This window comes from Filicampus tigris, chromosome 3, assembly GCF_054856515.1.
Source record: "Filicampus tigris isolate MCC_2025a chromosome 3, RoL_Ftig_1.0, whole genome shotgun sequence".
NCBI classification, from domain to species: domain Eukaryota; kingdom Metazoa; phylum Chordata; class Actinopteri; order Syngnathiformes; family Syngnathidae; genus Filicampus; species Filicampus tigris.
Genome location: NC_141219.1, coordinates 21,022,194 through 21,042,646, shown reverse-complemented (window position 1 = coordinate 21,042,646; position 20,453 = coordinate 21,022,194). Strand labels below are relative to the sequence as shown.

Here is a 20,453-nt window from a genome sequence, read left to right as displayed (position 1 = left end):
TCTTTACAGTAATATGTTCTATGCGCCCCTACTAGTCTAAACACAGCATGCTGATTATATTGCGTTTATGGAAAATGAATTAATTAAGCAGCAAAATTCACCCGCTTTTATCCATCTCAGGGGGCGGCCATTTTGTCACTTTCTGTCAACTGAAAATGAGATCACAGTTTCTCAGCGCTCAAGTCACGACCAATCACGGCTCATCTGTTTTCTGAGTTTGGTAATGTGACATTCACAAGCCGATTGAGTAGAAGTATCTGTGGGTAAAGCCAAACTGCGGCAGGGGTTGCCCTGGATTTGCCACCTCTGGATGATACTCATGTGATATGTGTTCATCACCTCACAGAGCATGTTTCTTGATGTGTGAATAGCTTTGAGTTGCCATGGGGATTTTTGGTGGTGTTGCATTATAACTGGCCTGCCTATGTCTCTCTGGAATCAAGTTGTAGGATCCTGCAGGTATCATGTGCGGTCTCATGGCGCTGTATAACTGTATCTGGCTAACATTTTGAAGGCCTCTCAATAGGTACATATTTTTCATTAGTAATTGCTGCTCTCATTGTGCTCACAATTGTCCCTCTCCCCTGTTCCAACCCCCCAGGGAGCAGCCAATCTACACCACCAGAGCCCATGTCTTCCAAATTGACCCCACCACCAAGAAGAACTGGGTCCCGGCCAGCAAACAGGCCGTCACAGTCTCCTATTTTTATGACAGCACACGCAACAGCTACCGCATCATCAGCGTGGATGGATCAAAGGTATGAGTGTGCTTTGTAATGTTGACGAACAGAGATTATTTTCCTTCCCCAGCAGCTTTATGGATCAGATATGCATCCTCTGATATTGATACATATCCAGATATGGAGACCTAGAATGAGACTTGCGCACGCACACTATTGGTACTTTGTTTGTTTTGGGCGGCTTCCTCCGTGAGACGGATTAGGAATCGAAATGTGGCACCGACATTTTAAAACCTGAATGATTCCAGGAGAACCGAAGTGCTAGCGAGGTCCTCGAGTTACGAACAAGTTCCACTCCTACGCTGGCGACATAACCCAAATTTCTGTGTAAATCGTAATTTCCGCTTTAATACCCCCTAAATCTCTAAATAAATATCCGATGTTCGTCGGCGTCTTGCCTTTCTCTGAACTTTTGATGATATCCAACTTAATTTCCATCGTAACGGCTATCCTCTTGGCTGGACTAGCATCACAAGAAGAGCCTGCTTTCTTTTTGACACACACATCATGTGACTATGTGGACAAAATGGCAGATGAGACTGAGGCGTCGTAAAGTCGAAACGTTGGTCGAATACTGCGTAACCCGAGGACCGCTTGTAATAATAAATATAGCTGGGGGCTGTCTGTTCATATTTCCATTCAGAAGCGTAATGACTTTGGGATAAATGCTGAAACTAAAAGCTATATAATCTATGATTTCTTATAATTCTGCTTGAAATTTGGATTTGCACAAGTAGCAGCCCGTTAAAATGAGATGATTCAATGCTTTATAACAATATTAATTACATTCATGTGGATTGGGTAACACAGTTGAGGTGAGACTCCCGTGTTTGGTTTAGTGTTAGGGTTTCCATTTCAGAACAGTAGCAGTTGTCTGTCAAAGTTTGAACTCAACGTCATTAATATTAAAGCTCCTCAAATAACGACAAATAATGTCAAGTCTGACTGAAAAATGCTTTCCTATACTCTAATTGATGACAGACAGTCAATATTGAGATTGCAGGTAATAATAGACACCGTTTAAACTGTATAAATATTTATGTTCACACCACCACTCTTCCTCTGCTTGGTGAAAGTGTAGATTATGTTTCCATGGCAATAAGAGTCTGCTCTCCATGTGAAAAGGTGCAGATATTGTCATGCGATCATTTTTAGCCCTTTGATTGCTTGTGAGTGATTTTAGAGACACAGTAAGTCTGCGGGGCTTACTGTTGGAATAACCAACTCAACCGCTGAAGGTTGTGAGGAAATGTTTTCAGGCTTCTCATTGCAAAGAAATGGCCTCGTATCATGTAATGATCGGATTTTCGCAGTAATTTTAGTTTTAGAATCTCTTTATAGACATGAATGTGAGTTATTTGTGTGTTTTTGCAAAGCATTGTTTAGTCAAGTGACTCCCACTGCTTGAAGCCAGCGAGGCAACACTCATCAGGTTATGTCATCACGCAGTACCGACAGCAGATAACTGGCGACTCTCAGACCACTCTGTCTTATTTTTATCTTGCAGACGCTTTAAGAAAAGACTTCATTTGTATACATAAAAAGCACAGATAGCTACATTTATTTCTGACTGCATTCATCTGCACTTTTATATTCTCTTCAGTACTTCCCCAAGGTCAAACCTCCTTTCTCCGCTCTCCCACTCATTGCTTCCTTTTTTGTCATCTCCCTAATATTGAGTAACAGATTTTTGTCTAATGGCAGTTCCGCAGGCAACCACAATAGGCGAGCTGAGTGTGCTTAATAAACATGCATCCATTTTCGGTTACAATTATTCTACTTGACAATTTACCGTGATGTTACATGAACGTCCGGGTGGCCGAAGCATTCTCGGATGCTTTCACGAGTGAACAAACACTTTTCTCATAGAAAAAGCAGTCTACTGTAAATGTCTTGCATGAATGATTTTCATCTTGCAGGGCGGTATGGGAAGTCTTCTCTACCGCCGTAGTTTGAACGTGTAAAGTGGCAGTTGAAAGCTGCCATCGCTGGCCATAATTTACATTTCAACAGCTAGATTCAAAAATGGACGTGGTGATCATTCAGACATAGTTAACATGATCATTGAGGGGCTGGCTAATTTATTCAGAATTTATGCAGAATTTTTGTCCCAGTTCTCAGATATCATATCAGTTTTCGGTTTAAACAGAGTTAGCGCTAGCAGCTAGCTTCATGTTAGCTTGCAGCGACAGTACGTCCCGACAATGTCTACTTCCACTGTTTCCAGCTGTTGGGATGTGTAATATGTATATTTTTTTATTCTTTTGTTGCTTTTTTGCCATTAAAAATAACAAATAAAGCTTTAACCAAATCTCCCCCCCCCCCCCCCCCCCCAAATTTCGATCAACTGAAAATGAATTTCTGATCGCACGATTGGGATCAGGACATTCCTACCTGGAACAGATTAATTGAATTTATATTATTTTCTCTTGGGAATATTGATTTGTGTTTCGAATTGTCTGGTTTTAGTTAGACGCCTCGCAACCGAGTAATCATGAAAAGCAAAATTCCACTGTATCTTAACCTTGGGAATAGTAGCCTTGAGTCTAGCACACATTGTAAATGAGCTGATAGCCTACCTACCATCAGCTGGTTCTTTTAGTGAAGCATGCTGTTTGACTTGAAATGTGTTAGGCTGTGTGGTAGACGATCTAGAGTACTTTCCTGTTATCTAACTAAGAAGGCTGCGCTTGTGTGAATTTGTCATTTCTGTTGCTTGGATTAATGGCACAGACGTGATCTTTTGATAGTGAAATCGCGAGGCATTCACTCAAACTCACTTCAAACTTCACACACTTCACACTTCAACTTTACACCCGATGATGGAGGTTTGTTTTCCGGTCTGTCTCTTAAGAAGTGACTAGACCAACACCAGTCAGTCTCGCAATCTTCTCTATACAACCATTTATGTCACCTTTATTTAATTAATTAGTTGAGGTGTTTTTTTATTTTAAGAGGGGGGGAAACAAACTTTTTGTATACACCAAACACAAGACAATAGGTACAGTTCAAGTCAGTGGAAGTCACTCGCGTTTTGTCATGTAAAAAGCATTATTGAAAATATTTAGGATTTTGTGGAGGGGAGTGGGGGGAGTCCCTCATTTGCACACTCTTATGAACAAGCCAGGTCTGTCCAAAACAATAGTTGTTGCTGCTGTATGCACTAACCGTGACAAACTGTCAGCTTCTATTGGTTCACTGTGAGAACCAGGCAACTCACTGATGACAGAGCAAGTAGAAATGCATTCCAAGCACTTCAGATTCTTTTTTGCCCTGATGTGTGTTGCACACATAAGATGACAACAGTATTGCACTGTTTACTTTCCGTATCCAGTTTATTGTTTAAACAACAAAATATGTTTGATTCAGTCCGAATTTTATTAAGAAGACCAAATCCATCAAAATGCAAATCTGAACCTGCTTGGTTGTCACTTAAAAGTGCAACTATTGACAGCTGATGCTGGTGTATCAGTACTGTACTGTATGGGAAGAATACAACAAACTTGAACTGAAGCAACATCAACAGAAAGTACATCCTGAGATGTTCTCTAAGGTAAATTTGTTGCCGTTGCTAACGTTGTCGTAGCATTGTACTGTGGAAAACCGAAAATAATTGTGTGCATATTACGCTGTGGTAAATTACAGCAGTTTGACGCAATTAGCATTGAATCTGTTGACAATGCTAGCGTCCCAAGCCTTTTTATTTAAAAACATTTATTTAGTCGAAAAGTAATTTTTACATTTTAAGATGGCATGACATTGTCATTTCAACATTCTTTCTTTGAAACAAAGTTTAATAACGACACAATTATGTTAAATGTGTGTCTTGCCTACAGTTACAAATTGGTGTGTTATACTTTCTGAATAAAAGTTGAAATGTATGATGAAGGAAAATATCAGCACATCAAACATTAATTTTGTCGACTAAAATTTGCACTTTATTTTTCGTCGACTGAAAATGGACTAAAGCTAAAATACAATGAGATGAGTAATTTATGACAAAAATGTAATTTTAGTCATAAGACTAAAATTAAAAACCTGGTCAAAATTAACACTGATCTTAGCGGTTCCATTCAGTCTGCATTCATTCTCAGCTATGACAACATTGTGTGGTATTTGCCACTTGACAAGCAATCCCCACTTCTCGGCGGTAGACATCTCAAGTGCAATATTACTTCATATGACTCTGCTTATTCTGCGAACTGCCAACATACGTAATCTGACAAGGAACACAATTCCATAGGGGCGAGTCAAGCAGGCTCATCATTTGAAATGCACCCTCAAGTTACTGGTCAGCAGCACTTGAATTTGCACTTCCTGTTGCACTTGATACAGGCCTGGCTGTCCACCCCCACAGCTGCTCGTGTCACTCCACTCCCCCTCCCTCTGTCACACTCTCCCACTTGCCTACTCGCTTGATTACAGACTTGCGTGCACATTCATACCACCTACAACACTCTTAATGGGTATTATGGTGAGACAGTAGGTGGAAACAAGCAATGCAAACATATTTTTCTCTATAATGGAATTAGGGCGTCTACTGTTATCTTGTGCTTCGTAGGAAGTGAACCGTGCTGAAAGCATCCGAATGCCAATGTCAGACTACACGAATTTAGCCCAATTTTGGGCCGACAGACATGTCGCAGACTGACGTAGTGTCTCGTAACCGATATTGAGTTGTCTTATCGTAGCCCGTGTAGTGTGACGTACTCAACGATTGGTCGTTTGGCGTCTGGGACGCTTCATGACCACGACCAAAGTCTGGCATGTCAGAATTTTTCTTCGTCTTGCCGCATAGTGTGACATGTCCTACATCGTCCTTCGATCGGTTCTTCGGCATTGACTAACAGGAAGCTTGTGCTTTTCTACTTTATGACGAGTGACTGGAACTAGCGCGCACATACCAACAATCAAAATGCTGAAAAAACGGAATTGACATTGGGGGGAATTACTGGAAAGTATACATAGCATTTCAACTCATGCTTGCTAACTGCACAGCCAGTGGCTGATTAGCAAACGTGGTATCTTAAATTGTTTTTGGAGAATAGACAATCCATACTGCCCTCTCCCCGCCATCCAGGAACAGGTCCATAGTCCCTCTTTTTTTTTGTTGTTTTTTTTTGTTGCCTTTTCAGCGCAGAGAACAAACGTACATGCACGTAATGCCTCCATCGACATAACAACACAGCTGCTTGTCCCGCCTACCCGATGGACCTGAGCCGATGGACAGAATCTTGACAGAAGTACGCAACGATTGGGCGGGGTCGAGTCGGCGACAGATTAGTAGTGTGACTAGTAGGTCCAAGACACTGAACGATATTATCTGGTAGTCTGACAGCGCTACCATCACGAATGACAAAAAAGTCGTGTAGTCTGAGAAGGCCATGATTCTGTCATATTCATGAAAGCGGAGGAAACGATTACTATTATTAGATCATGTAACCTCCCCTTGAGGAAAGTCTGTTCCGCTTGATGTTATTTTTTATTTTGTGTTGCACTGCAATCCAATTCACGCTGTGCCACAGCTGTAGACTCTAGTGTTGTTCAATGCCGAGCGCAAGGGTACCTCGGCAGCAATTCAACAAGATAGCCTATTGGCTGTTCTCTGATGGGCAGACAAACAGCGGGATAGATAAATGGATTAATAGATAGAGTGATAGATAGATAGCCTATGACGGACGTCCATTTTGTAGGCGATAAACAAAAGACAAGAACCTTGATAAAATAAACAGACTAAGCATGGTCAGAAGCCCATTTTTTCCCCGTCTATGTAATCGTCTATAATCGCAGTGAGTCTTCAATGGCTGCGACGAGGTTTCTGTTTCCCGTTGGCTGCGGACAAGGCTTTTTGACAGCTTCGGGGTCCTAAAAGGAGACACATTTAGTCTGGCCGCGGTGAGGCTTCCATGCCACAGTCAGTATTCCTCAGGGTATTGGTATCTTACCACCCCACTCCCTTTCATCTGTCACACCCACACACAGACACCCACGCACACACACACCGGTTTGGATTTGTTACCGATGGACCGGCATAGAAACAAAACCAAATATGATCCATCCATCTATTATCTATACCGCTTCTCCTCACAAGGGTCGCGGGGAGTGCTGGAGCCTATCCCAGCTGTCTTCGGGCAGTTGGCGGGGTACACCCTGAATCAGTTGCCAGCCAATCGCAGGGCACACATAGACAAACATCCGCTCTCACAATCACACCTAGGAGCAATTTAGAGTATCCAATCAACTTTTAGAATGTGGGAGGAAACCGGAGTACCCGGAGGAAACCCACAGAGGGAAGGGGAAAACATGCAAACTCCACACAGGGAGGCCGGCCGCGCCGCCCGTGATGAACTTATCTGCATGCTAATACAATTCTCATCATACGTCAGAAGTATTGTAACAGTATTCATTTGTACTGTTCCACCCATTTTATAATTTCTTCCTTTTTTTTCTTTTTTTTTTCTTTTTACTGACCCATGGTGGAGGTTAACCATCCACATCTTGGTGTTAAGATTCGGGGCTTCTAAATTGTTGGGGTTGGTGTTTTTATCTAAAACAGCCCAGTTTTCCTCACACATTAAAGTTTCATATCCCTCACACGACTTCAAACAAATGTGAAAAACTTTCACTCAGCTGTAAGGGATGAAGTGTTGTTGAGGATTTTCCAAAGAACTGTCTCTCTTGTGAGAAAAATGGGGTCATCTTTGTTTTGAACTCATTCACTGCCATTGACAAATTTACAAGTCTTTTCACAATCCAGCCATTCAATCCCAGGAATTTATTTATATTTTTTTCCAAATGTTTCAAACATTAGGGTAAAAGAGGGTCTGAAAATATCTGGCAGTGAATGAGTTCAAATGAATTGAACCTTGTAGAATGCAGCCTGAATCCTTAGTTACAATAAAGGTCTTGAGGCTTTTCCGTCTAGGTGTTTTGGTCTGTGTATTTGCAGCCTTCCAAAAGATGGAAAGGGACATTTCAGGTTGTTGAAAAGAGGACGCACATCTGTCAGATTTGAATTCTCAAACGCTGTGTTCACAGCCAGGTTGCTATGAAACAAGGACTGCCCAGTCATTTCTCTGTCTTCAGTGCTTCCTAATTGTTGTGCCAAGTCGATCTTCATAGGCAAATTTGGGTTCATGTGAATGCTTTAAAGTGACCGCGCTTGTCAACATGTTCACTAAAGTCCGGTCAAGCTGAGTTTGAAGTATGAGATTTACTTTAGTGGCGTTTAGGTACGTGGGTGCAATTTTACTGCATCTCCGCAACAGGTGGCAGTACTGTAGCAAATGTTAAGTAAAAGTCCAGCTAAGGCTATTTCACCTCATTCGGTTCCCAGTGTCCAGTGCAGAACGGACTGCCGAGCCAAAGTTAAGACATATTTACAGTATGTCATTTTTTGACACAGGTTCTTGTGCTATTTACATTTGGAGAACATGGAACAAGCAAATGAAAGAGAAAAAATATGATTGATGAAACAGAAGTAGCAAAAAAGTTCAATTGTGTTTTGTGTTTTAAATTGTGCGCATATCTATGTTCCTGGTGGTTGATCCTTTTCAATAGGACCGTGCTAAATAAACCCCAAACATTACTCACAAAAACTTAAGGTTATTTGGCTTTCAAGCACAATTTCAGAATAAACCTAAAATGCACTGCAACCACAAACAGGTGAACTTGATTTGATCTTCTCTAAACTTTTAAATGCACGTGTTCAACTGTTCAATGTTTGAGTACTTTTTTCCCCTTTGCTGTTCTATAACAAGGACCAGAATGGCAAAATTCACAGTTGGTGTTTAATCATCTATAAATAGATCAATATATTTCCTGGTTCAATTACAATCCTATTCCTCATGCTTTTGATATTTTGACATCATGATACCAAGACCACGCCTAACAACTGTGTGTCAACTGTGTGAGGGTTTATCTGTTAGCAAATCAGTTGTAAGTTGAGCTATTGAAACTCATTAGACTAATTGTGTCCTCACCAGGAGTTTCATGTGTCTTTCTGTCCCTAGGTTATCATCAACAGCACCATCACACCCAACATGATGTTCACTAAGACGTCACAGAAGTTCGGCCAGTGGGCAGATAGCAGGGCCAACACTGTGTTCGGTTTGGGCTTTAGCTCAGAGCAGCAGCTTGCTAAGGTGAGAGTGTTCAGAATTACACACAGTTGATCTTGGAATTAATGTACGTAATGTCACATTTGCTCCAAACATTGCAGTCTATTTCTCCTCTGTATGGTTTGGAACTGTTGATGTGTCATATTATCTACTGAAGGGTGTGTAGGCGGGATGGCAATGTTGTATTAATTATGTAGAAAGTGTGACATCATACCAGCATAACACAATGAAACCCGTTGTTAATGTATTCAGCAAAGACGAGGGAGGTGTCACAGTAAACAATGGTGGATGTCCCGCGTTTTAGATTTTTGCTGGCATACTGTTGTTCATCCCGATAAGGATGAGCTTTGTTGTAGAAAATGTGTTTTATATTCATCCGAAAAGACTACTTTGTGTCAACTAATCAATGAACTGCAGCGTGTCTAGCGCCGCCCATCAGGTACTGTACCGCTGCTTTTGGTACACCAATTAGATCTGATTGATTTGGTCCCCTTCACAACTTGGAGGACAGAAATGCAAAGATTGCAGACGGAACTGCAGTGCTTGGTTAAAACAAGGCTTCCAAGTGTCCACCTTTATCACTATACATTTCTTACAGCTCATTCCTGTCATTTTCAGTTTGCAGAAAAGTTCCAGGAAGTCAAAGAGGCAGCCAAAATGGCAAGAGACAAATCTCAGGAGAAGGTGGAGGTGCTGAGCAATCACTCCCAGGTATACTAAACTACACTCTGCAGACAGAAATTCTGGATCCAAGCAAGTCTTCCACAATCACAAACCATCATTACTGGGAGAGTAGCACGACTGAATGCAAAATCGATATTTTCAAATCAGAATCAATAGTCGCAGCGATACGGTACGTTCAAGACCCTCATGCGATGGGTTTGTGACTTTTTTCCGTAGTTTTACCCCTCCCACGTGATTTAAACATGCAACACACTCGAACTAATTAGAGTCAAAGACAGACTAACCAGTCGTCTCCCTCACGACGCCATGCCCCTTGAATTAAAGGCACACGTAAGACATTGATTGCAGTTGTTGCACGTTTGGCTTGTCCCAATGTACAGTAATGGACAGTTTGTTTTTTTTAAATTGTCTTTACTAGTGTTATTTTCCTTTATTGAAAATGCAAAATCAAGTTTTGAATGGCATTTCAATCCATTTCAAGTAAACCCGAGTTACGAGCTTGGTCAAGAAAGGAAGTCAAGGTACCACGGTATCAGCAGCACTGTTGAACAGAGTAATAGTTGACTTGTCATGATACTTTACGGCGTTTTGCCAAAGGAGTGTCCAATTTCACCGTCGGTGCAGGATTTTTGAGAGGCCATCAAACTTGAGAAAGCTGCAGGTCAGACGGTCCATTCATGTAAAAGGGCCTGAAACATAAAATGTCCCCTATGCCCCCAGCAGGAGACTGGACGTCAAACACCATCAACAAACCAGACTTCCAGCATTAATGGCACCGATGATGAGAAGATCTTTCATGTGGGACCAGAGGCTGTCCTGATGAAGAATGAGAATGATCTCCACAAGAGTGCCGTAGAACATAAGTAAGGATTCCTTTTCAGTTTTTCATTTACACTTTCAAAGCATTTTCATTTTAAGATTGAAGACTAAGCAGCCGCAGCAGCACCTATTGAGCTTTCTTCCATCGACACGAGCCTCGGCAGGACCACTAAAATGGTACCTTGACATACGTGACCTGACTTATGAGTCATCGTTTGACCAATTCTTTTTTTTTTTTTTTTTTACTTGCGAGCAAAAATTGGACACATATGAGTGATGTATGTTGGCAGTGTATTCAACTCACTTTTCACAATTCTTCCAAAAAGGGGATTCAAGCCGTTAATTGCCACCCCCAGTTAGGGCTGGGCGATTATGGAAAAAATAATCACAATTATTTTGATTTCAGTGGCTAAAGATGAGTTGAGATTCGATTAATTGAGATCACTGAACAAATTACATTTATATCTCATGGCAGCACTGTGTTTGACATTATGAAATAATTTCACCACATTCGGAATTGCTCCCTTACATGGACATCATAACATTAATAATTAACGAACCGGCAGTTACGGATCACTCACACTGTTCCACCTAATGTTTTGAGTTTCACACTGTTCTGAAAATTGCCTCTTTCTATCGCTGCTGGGATTATCTCACATGCACATAAATGATCTGAACTACTCTGATGGGTGAGACTGCTCCACTCGGCCATTTAGCTTCATTAATCCCAGTAGTTAGCGCAGTAAATTATAATTGCATAAAACAGCAGATGTTGTTCCAGATGGGATTCAAATGACCCCAAAACATCGTAGTCAACTGTAACAATGGTGACTTTTTTTAGCCGCAATTAATTTGGTTAACAACACAAAATAAATCAGACATGCAACCAATTACGTATCATACCACCTGGCAGCACTTGAGTCTATTGGAGGACATTTTATTATGTAAGTATTTATAATTACTTAGTGTCTTTTATTACGGTGTATCGTGTGCTTCTTTTGTTTGCTTATGTAGGGTGTGTATATATATATATATAAGCAGCGCTATATATATATATATATATATATATATATATATATATATATATATATATATATATGTATATATATATATATATATTCACGTAAAAATAAGAACATTGAAAAGAATGGACATAAGTGTTTTTCACAGGACAGTGACGATATATTAGTATACACACACACACATATACAGTATACATACACCCTACTCACTTTTGGGTGACGAGCCTAAAATGTATTCAAAGCTTTACAGGTGAACTTAATGTAACCTTCTCTAAGCTTTTGAATGCATGGCAGACTGCAAAATGTTTCAGTGTTTTTTGCACAAGTCGCTGTTCTCTAAACGAGGAGCTTAACGGCAAAATTCACAACGGGTGTTTGATCCTTGAATCGACCAACAAATGTCCAGGTTCGATTAGAGCTGGTGTATAAAAAGCCGTCCTCATCATGCTGTTCACATTTGGACATCATGAGACCAAGACGACACCTAACAATGGATCAACAGCATCTTGCCATCGTGATGCTTCATACAGGATGTTCTCCGACGGAAGTGGCCACTAAGGTTGGAGTTTCAGAGCGTCATAAGCAGGTTGCAACAGAGATACCGAGAGACTGAAAGAGTCACAGAAAGATGTCCAAGTGCTGCTGACCGCAACATTGTGTACACTGCCCTGAGAAACCGGATTATGAATGACGCTCAACTCCAAGCACAGTTAAGGGAAGTGAGAGGCACCCAAGTGTCACGTCAGGTCATTAGAAACCGATTACGTCAGCGTGATCTGCATGCTAGATGACCTAAAAGGACCACCTGAGCACACCAGCAGGCACAGGCGTCATCGTCTTTCGTGGGCCAGGGAGCGTTTACGCAGGATGAGGGACCAGTGGGCCTCACTGCTGTTCTCTGATGAAAGTCAATTGAGTTGAGCAGAAATGATGGCCGCCAACCGTGTTGGAGATGTCAAGGAACAACCTACACGAACAACACAGGCCTAATTTCATCCTCATGGACGACAACGCTCCGGCTCATCGAGGTGGAATCGTCAAGGAACGGCTGCTGTGCCTCAAATGGAATGCTACCTCATCCTGTTGAAAACCTGTGGGATCAGCTGAGTTGCCTTGCAGAGGCTCCAAACTCTGCACCCCAGAGCCTCAATGACCTGATGGTTCCCCTTCAAGAAGACAAGAAGTCGACTTGTGAACAGCATGTTGACATTTTTTGTCGTGGTGTACCCGCCATTGTTGTTAACTTTGGTTTCGATGAATTGATTGAGATGAGGAAATCACCAGTGCATCCTTCTACTTAAATGCTACTTTCACAATATGATATAGCGTGAACTTTTGACATTTTTGGTAAATTTCACCTGAAAGCCAAATATCCCTAACTTTTTGTGGGCATTTTTCCCCCCCGACAAAACCATGCACCCTTTTAAGCAAGAAATCATCATTTGATGATTTTGTTTGATTCTTTGTCACCTCAGTGGGCACAAACTCAGGCATGTCAACACAAGCCCGTCTCAATTTTCACTGCTTTAATAACGCGCCACCGTCTCATGTCTGACAGCAACACCAACGCCAAGAAGTGGGAAACCGAGCTGCAGACGTTAAGAGAGAATAACGCCAGGCTGGTGGACGCGCTGCAGGAGTCCTCGGCTAATGTCGAGAGCTGGAAGAAACAGCTCAGTGCCTGCAAGGAGGAGAGTGACACGCTCAGGGCGAAGGTAACGCAGTTTTTATTTATTTTGGTCTGCATAGCTTGAAATGAAAAACACTTGACAAGTCCTCTTTATTTATTTTTTGTGTCATTTTTCAGCCCTCAAGGGGGAATATATTTTGCACGCTGCTATTTAACGTTTTTGGTTGCACGCTACACAGAAGCAGAGCACATTTATTGGCCTACAAGGAGAGATGCCAGAGTGAGCTCAGACTGGGGGCCACCTAGACGTTTAGTCAGAATGCAGACTATTTTTCCACAAGTAGTAGCGGCAGGACTCGAACCATCATCCTCCGGCACTCTATTGTACTGCCACAAGTGCTGTCAGTCTCGCGTCTTTCCTGAATCGTGCCTTGCTTGTGTGTGTTTAGATTGCAGAGCTGGAGGTGCAGTGTAATGAGGCCAGTCAGGAGAAGCAAAGAAATGCGCAACTGAGCGTGCGCGTGCAGGAGCTGGAGGCCGAGCTGCACGACAAAGAGCAGGTGAGGCGTGGATCACAATTATGGTGTCCCAAACAGAGAGCGTCTCCCCCCCCCGGGAGGTGATTATATTGTCTGTTTGTTGGGACGCGGTGAGTCCTGTTTTGGGAATTTGCTCTTCCTCTCTGAATTGCCCAGCCCAAATCAGAGTATCAATCTTCATTTGTCATCTTAAATTTTGTTTCATTGTATGTTGATGCAGTTAAATAGACATTTTCAGTTTTTAGGCAATGCAGTGTTATTTGAAACAATAACACGGTCAATATGTTTAACAATAATATTCTGATAACAGATCACAATCAGACAGTTCATGTAATGAATAAAATAACTTCTTTTTTGGGCCTTTAATGCTTGCAACAATGAAGATATGAATTACAGGCAGAGCATTTGTACAAAACACTACTTTACTTTGTCCTTTAGCATTTGTTTAACTTCACAAAAGAGAGAAAAAATATCAAAAATGGTCCATTTTGGTGTGTGCGGGGCAGGGGGTGTAGTGCTTGAATGTTGTCTGTGTCTTATGTTGTAATGTGTGGACGTGTGTAAAAAAATAAGTAAATGGGGGAAAAAAAGGCAAAAACATTGGCCGATTTTAGCAGATTTTAAAAGTATCAATATCGGCCAATTAAATTGGTAGACCAATTAAGAAATCAATCGGGCCCTATTAAAAACTCCAAACTGCCAGACATTTTCAGACCCTCTTATACCTTAACGTTTGAAAAAAATACAAATAAATTCCTACGATCGTATGCCTGGACTATGAAAAGACGTATGAAAACATTTTTGGCAGTGGATCAGTTAAAAATGCACTTAAATTTATTTCACTAAAGAACATTGATTTGATATTCAAGCAAAGTGATTTTCAAGCTTGCACTCCGATTGAATTCAACCAAGTCAAGGTACGGCTGTCGCACCTAAATACATCAAGCTGCTGTCTTTGTGTGTAATCCAAACATGAGCCTGAGATCTGGGCCTAAATTAGCATTAGCGACATCGTATCGTGGTCCAAAGCAGCAACGTGTCTGCTCTGCACATCCTAATTGTGCTGATGTTTCTAATGAGGAAGTGTCCCGTGAGGACACGGTCTTTTGACCTTTGCTCGTGGCCGACTTTAATTTAACTTCCAGCAATCGGAGAGTCTTGTGTGTACTTTTTTGTTGTAAAAAAAACCTTTAACCTGCAATTGAAATTTATATTATTCATAAAACACACATATTTTTCCCCCCCCTATAAATTAACTGAGCCAGTAATTGCTCAATCAATTTCTTGGTTAAATTCGAAGCAGTATTTAAACAGTCCTCTTCATGACGCAGTTCAAATTGTGACTTCATGAAATGCTGATGGGAAGTGACCCAAAGCGTAGCATGTCATCAGCAGGTTGCAAAAAAAAAAGATGCAGGCAGAATGGAAGCGTCACAGAGAGGCTTAGAAGTGGACATCCTAGGAAATGTTCACGAATCAAACATCTGTTGTGAATTTTATTCAGCTCTTTGTTAGACAACAACAAGTTGTGCCCAAAGTACGAAAAACAATGAACAGTTGCGCACAAGTTTAGGCCAAATGAAGTTCACCCGTAAAGGAATATTTAAGCTTCACTCTGAAATTCCACTGGAAAGGCTAGCTTGTCGTGAGTAGCGTACATTGAAGCTAATTCCAAACATGATCAGAGAATCATCGGCCAGTAAGTCTGCAGTGTTTGCGTTGGTGACGCTCCAACACTGACCCAGCGGCCTGCGTACGAGCTAGCAGATGGCCCGCAGAGCCTCATCTGCCCGGTGACTCATTTCTCCTAGAAACACACAATTTCTCCCGGGGTGGTGGGCACACTCTGGCCAGTCACCAAGGACAAGACGCAAACTGCTGCAGGTGATGACAAATGTTGCGTTATCATCATTACGATGAAGTGTTTCTCACAGAGCGGGAAGAGCCTTTTCAGGGCAGAAACTGAAAAACAAGCTTGCAAGCGCACGCAGCTCACACAGAGCTGATGCTTTTATATTTAATCTTTGCTTTCACTCCACATTCACTGACCACAACTTGATGTACACCTCAAACACAATCTAATGGGATCCAATAGAAAAATGGTATTCTAAAATTGCGCCCTTCGTTTTGTTTAACTATGTTATGGAGGGATGAGTTTACTATAGTGGTTGCAGTCGTATGCGACTGCATAGCATCATAGTGAGAGAGCTTAAGTAGGTAAAATGTAATTGGAGTACTTTTGACAGACTCACAGAGTGCTTTGCATACACGGAACAAAAAATTGAAATGCATCGCTTGTTTTTGCTCCTTTTTTTACATGGGCTGACCTAAGATCTAAGACTTTTTCAATGTACAAAAGAGGCCAAAATTGTATTCATAAATCTGCGTTGGCGAACACTTCTCCTTTGCCGGGGTAATCGAGGTGCCGATTAGACAACATGATTATTACACGGGTGTGCCTTCGGCTGCCCACAATAAAAAAAAAAAAACAGTACCTCTTGTCGTAACCAGTGAATGCTTTTTATCGAGCAATCCCTTTTCAGACTCTCCGTTAGTTATGCACTAACCATGTCTCTGTCTCTTTTTTTCTCTCTCTCTCTCTCTCTCTCTCTCTCAAAACCAAGGAGCTGGCAAATTTGAGGAAACAAGCAGAGATAATCCCTCAACTCATGGCAGAGTGTGAGGGCATCACATCCAAACTGCAGGTAAAGAGCACACATATCTGGTTGCTTGTCATGATTTACAGCGGTGCGTGCATGCGCGCGCGTGTGCGTAGGCATCACACTGTATGCTTTTGTGACTAACGTCTCACACCGAGGCCAACAAGTGCTTTCTATTCAACTCTCAGGTTGAAGGCTGGTGATTTGAATGTTCCTGTCATGAGCCGCAAACACGCCCACACACGCGAGCACACATTAGTGGCCGTATCTCTTAATAAAGGACCATTCCCAGCCCCAGTGTGTGTGTGGATTTCAGATGCTAGTTTCTTCCAGATCTCAACAGTGTAAAAAAAAAAAAAAAAAAGCAGTTGTGCTGCCACTGACTGGAAATATTGCTCTTTTGGTTAATTTCACATGTTGAGGTCTTATCTTTGGCATTGGCTACTTGCAGAAAGCCCCGCCCATCCCCTCCGCGTTTGTCTTTTTCCACAAAGGGGCAACTGTTCGTCAGGCGTTGCGAACCCGGAAGTGCGAGAGCGCACAGGCTGTGGGTGTGTGAGAGCCAACTGTGACATCACAGCACCCGCATGCTCAAAGTCAAAGTTGGAAATAATCCCGAGAGGCCGAACGTGTTTTGTACGGCATGTACTGCCGTTCGGGCGGGGCCGGGTGGGGAGCGGGATAAAAGCAACAATGACATGCCTGGAGTTCTTCAACTGGCTGGTTTGTTTGTCAAAGCAGTCAGCTGGATGAACAACTACAAAGAGTCTGAGCCCTCTCCAACTTGGATGGCTCCGAAAATGACAACAGTGTTTTGATTTTCTCGAATGCTTGTCTACCACAGAAGAGAGCTGAACAATGAATCAAATTCAAATCGACATTGCAGCGTAGTAGCGTACCTGTCAACTTGTACGTTTTCCCCGTATTTTTTCATACGTTTTTTTTTAGCATTTCAAATTGTGTACGCCGTATAACAATTTTTGTACGGGAAAAAAAATTTAAATTAAAAACTCGTTTTTTGTTAGACCGGTCTCGTCTTGCCCATTTGGGCTCTCATCCGGAGCGCCCGTTAGCGATTCCGACTGCAAACTTCGGGCAAATTACAACTTTTGTAAGATTCAGCACAGCCCGGGATTGACGGGTATGTAGTAGTCACTTCTGTCGACTGAAAATGACATCACAGTTGTTCGGGGCTCAGGTAGCGACCAATCACAGCTCACCTGTTTTCTGAAGCAGAGCCGTGATTGGTCGTTACCTGAGCCCTGAACAACTGTGATGTCATTCGACAGAAGTGACGAAATGGCCGCACCCGGAGATGGCTAAAAACGGGTGGATTTTGCTGCTCATATTCCACGAACACAATATTAATCAGAATGCCATTTTTCTACGAGTGGGCCAGAATAGAACATATTCTTGACCAAAATATGTTTGGGTTGACTTCTTCTTTAATAGGGTGCATCTCAATGAGAGGACCTACATTGTCCCAAAGTGGCCAAGCTGCGTACAGCCTAACCAGCGCTTCAAATAAAGGCACACACAAATATGGGCAATACACTGCTGTTATTTATTGTAGTACGGATTAATTTTTTACTCGTGTTTGTTGAACAAAAAAAAAATACATGGGAGGAGGAGCTTGATAACATGATCGCATATTAAATCACAACATTGAGATTAGACAATTCGATTTTCCAAAATGATTCGCCGTACCACTGAATACCCCCCTTTTTTTTTTTCTTTTTTTTTTTTTTTCAAAATGTGCAGGTTGTATTTTAAAATGCATGTGTTTGCACTTCATGCCCCTCCTTTACTTAAATGTGACACTGGCGTACAGATAAAGTTTCAGGAGTCAGCTGGAGCTCAGAGCCTTGTGGGTGCAGCACCTTTTTAGCACTCCTATTTTAAACTCCTCCCTTCAGTGGTATCTTTGGCATTAAAGTGTTGCCAGACAGTCTGGACTTCCCGCTTCACCTTCCCCTTGCAACTTATTGTAGGCCCCCCGTCCCCCCAAAAAGTTATTATACCACGAGTTGTTGCCATTCCACTCCTTCCATATTTCTCTACGAAAATATTCACCATCGAATTGACAATTTTAGATATTCTACACATTTACCCCCTCCTCCTACAATTCCCAATTCAAACCATGTCAGTGTTCAGCGCGCTCAGTCAGGACATCTTCAAAAATATATTTAGAGTGTTCCTTTAACCTAAAAAGCATGTTTGTGGAATGTGGAAGGAAGCTGGAGTACCCGAAGAAAAATCACGCAGGCACGGCGAGTTTTCGAAGAATTATTTTGGTTAAAAAAAAAAAAATGCATTTAAATGGATGACAATTTTACCTGTATGTGGATTTTTGCTATTCGCGAATAGCGAAGGTCACTTGCAGTTGTAGAAAATATACTTGAGCGTAATCCTGACTAAAGCAAGCACAGCGCCACTGCGGCGTGGGACCGTGCGGCCATTTTTGGCTCGATTTATCCATGGTGAACTCGCCCCCCAAAGTCTCCAGTACACCTGCGACCCTAATGAGAATAAACAGAATCCAAAGTGGATGGACGTGCAATTCCTTCTTGTTTACCCATCTTGGCCACCAGGTGGCAGCATAATAGTGACACAAATGAAGAAGAATAGACTTCTTTTTTTCCTACTACTCGAAGTGACTCCGTCAGATACAGTAATAGTAGTCATTTCTTGGACAGGATAAAGAATATATGCCGGGCAGCATTATTTTATGTTCAAATATCCATTGCCTCTACAACGGCGACTATCGATGCTACCTGAGTCACGGAACGAATTCAATTGGTAGACCGAAGTTCCACTTCAGGTGCTGCTTTTTGAATGTGCTCAGCTGATTGGTTCAAGAGATACTGTATGTGCCAATCCAAGTGTGATGTGGACACGTTTTTGCCCTCCCTGCCCAGACCGCGGAGACAAAGAACAGAGAGCTGGAGGGGAGGATCGACGCTCTTCACATGGACGCGGACGACAGTCGCCAGAAGCAGGGCAACATCAAGGGCGAGCTGAAAAAGTTGATGGACAACCTGGACATCAAGCTGGACGAGCTGCACGAGTTCCGGCGGGGCCTGTCCCGGCTGGGCGTCGACAACTGAGCCCACCGGTCCGCCCGCCGTCGACGTCCTCAGGGCACAAACTACCCGGCGTCCACTCGGAGACAATATTATGGACCTACTCGGAGGAGGAGCGGCGCGCTCCGACACATGACCTCACCTTTTATGTGCAAGCCAAGCAAGAGTCATACTTTGGAGCTTATGTTTGTGGGTGTGATGGGGGCGGGGTTGGGGGGGGGGGGGGGGGGGTCTGGTGGTGGGTTCTTTAAAAGGGCTACAAGTAACAACACACAAGGAGACTGCTGCTGAGTGTCACTCGAGTAATAATTGGTGTTATTCTGAAGCCCCGCCCCCTCTCCTATAGGCTATAGGCTCTATCTCAGGTGTGTCACTTTGTACTTGGATGACACGCACCCACACGAGACTAATGGCCGTGACACTTAAGTGCCTCCAGGGGGGCTTTTTAGGTGAAGTCCTCCTGGCGAGGAGAAGCGGCCCCACATGAAAAGCATCCTGCGAAACGGGTCGAACTCAGATGTGTGGAAAGCCGTTTGAGCGTTTGGCCCACGGCCTTGATACCCAGCTTCAGGTACACGTACTCGTACACTTTGGCGCACTAGTAGAACAACTAGGAGACACCAGTCGAACGGCTCGTACTTTTTTTGATCGTGCCGCATACTTGTATGCACGACACACGTCATTAGTGAGGCACACCTGTGCAGTTGTGTTCTACTCGTACTACTAGTCAAGCGCTGGATGTCAATGAATAGTTTTATAAAGTCGCTAGTACAGTCAATAAATGCTCAAACGGCTTATCCATTTATTCAATATTCACGATTTCCAGCTTCAGGTCCATTTGTATTAGTACATACAGTACACGGACCCGAAACTAGATGTGGAGTGAAATGTCATAGAGACGTGTACTGTAACTAGTACTCAGCTTCCCACTGAAGAGTCCATTTGTCGTCCAGCATTTCCATAGACGGGTACAAGTGATGTCTCCGTAGATTTCGTCACCAACCAAGCCATCCAAAAATGAATAGAAGCCAATTTCGCAGTCACTTTCAAGAAACTGTCGTGCGAGTGTGTGCAATCGTGTTTTGGGTCTCTTTGCACATGGATGTTGATGTGCTTCCTTCCACTCAAGTTTCTTTTGTGTGTGTGTGTGTGTGTG

The 20,453-nt window shown here is 42.6% G+C and overlaps 1 protein-coding gene across 4 annotated transcripts in view; it reads left to right on the top strand.

Annotated features, from left to right (window-relative positions):
- Positions 1–19,501, top strand: part of homer2 (homer scaffold protein 2) — a 33,226-nt gene extending 13,725 nt beyond the window's left edge. For 2 of the 4 annotated variants that reach the window (XM_086026152.1, XM_086026151.1), the window contains exons 2-9: positions 602–758; positions 8,753–8,884; positions 9,479–9,571; positions 10,265–10,407; positions 12,944–13,100; positions 13,465–13,575; positions 16,179–16,259; positions 19,133–19,501. In XM_086026152.1, the coding sequence (XP_085882278.1) occupies positions 602–758; positions 8,753–8,884; positions 9,479–9,571; positions 10,265–10,407; positions 12,944–13,100; positions 13,465–13,575; positions 16,179–16,259; positions 19,133–19,321 (1,063 nt within the window). In that variant the 3' untranslated portion in view covers positions 19,322–19,501. Of the gene's footprint in view, positions 1–341; positions 460–601; positions 759–8,752; positions 8,885–9,478; positions 9,572–10,264; positions 10,408–12,943; positions 13,101–13,464; positions 13,576–16,178; positions 16,260–19,132 lie in introns of those variants that run through there. The other 2 variants (XM_086026150.1, XM_086026149.1) reach the window with 2 other exon arrangements.
- The last annotated feature ends 952 nt before the right edge of the window (positions 19,502–20,453 follow it).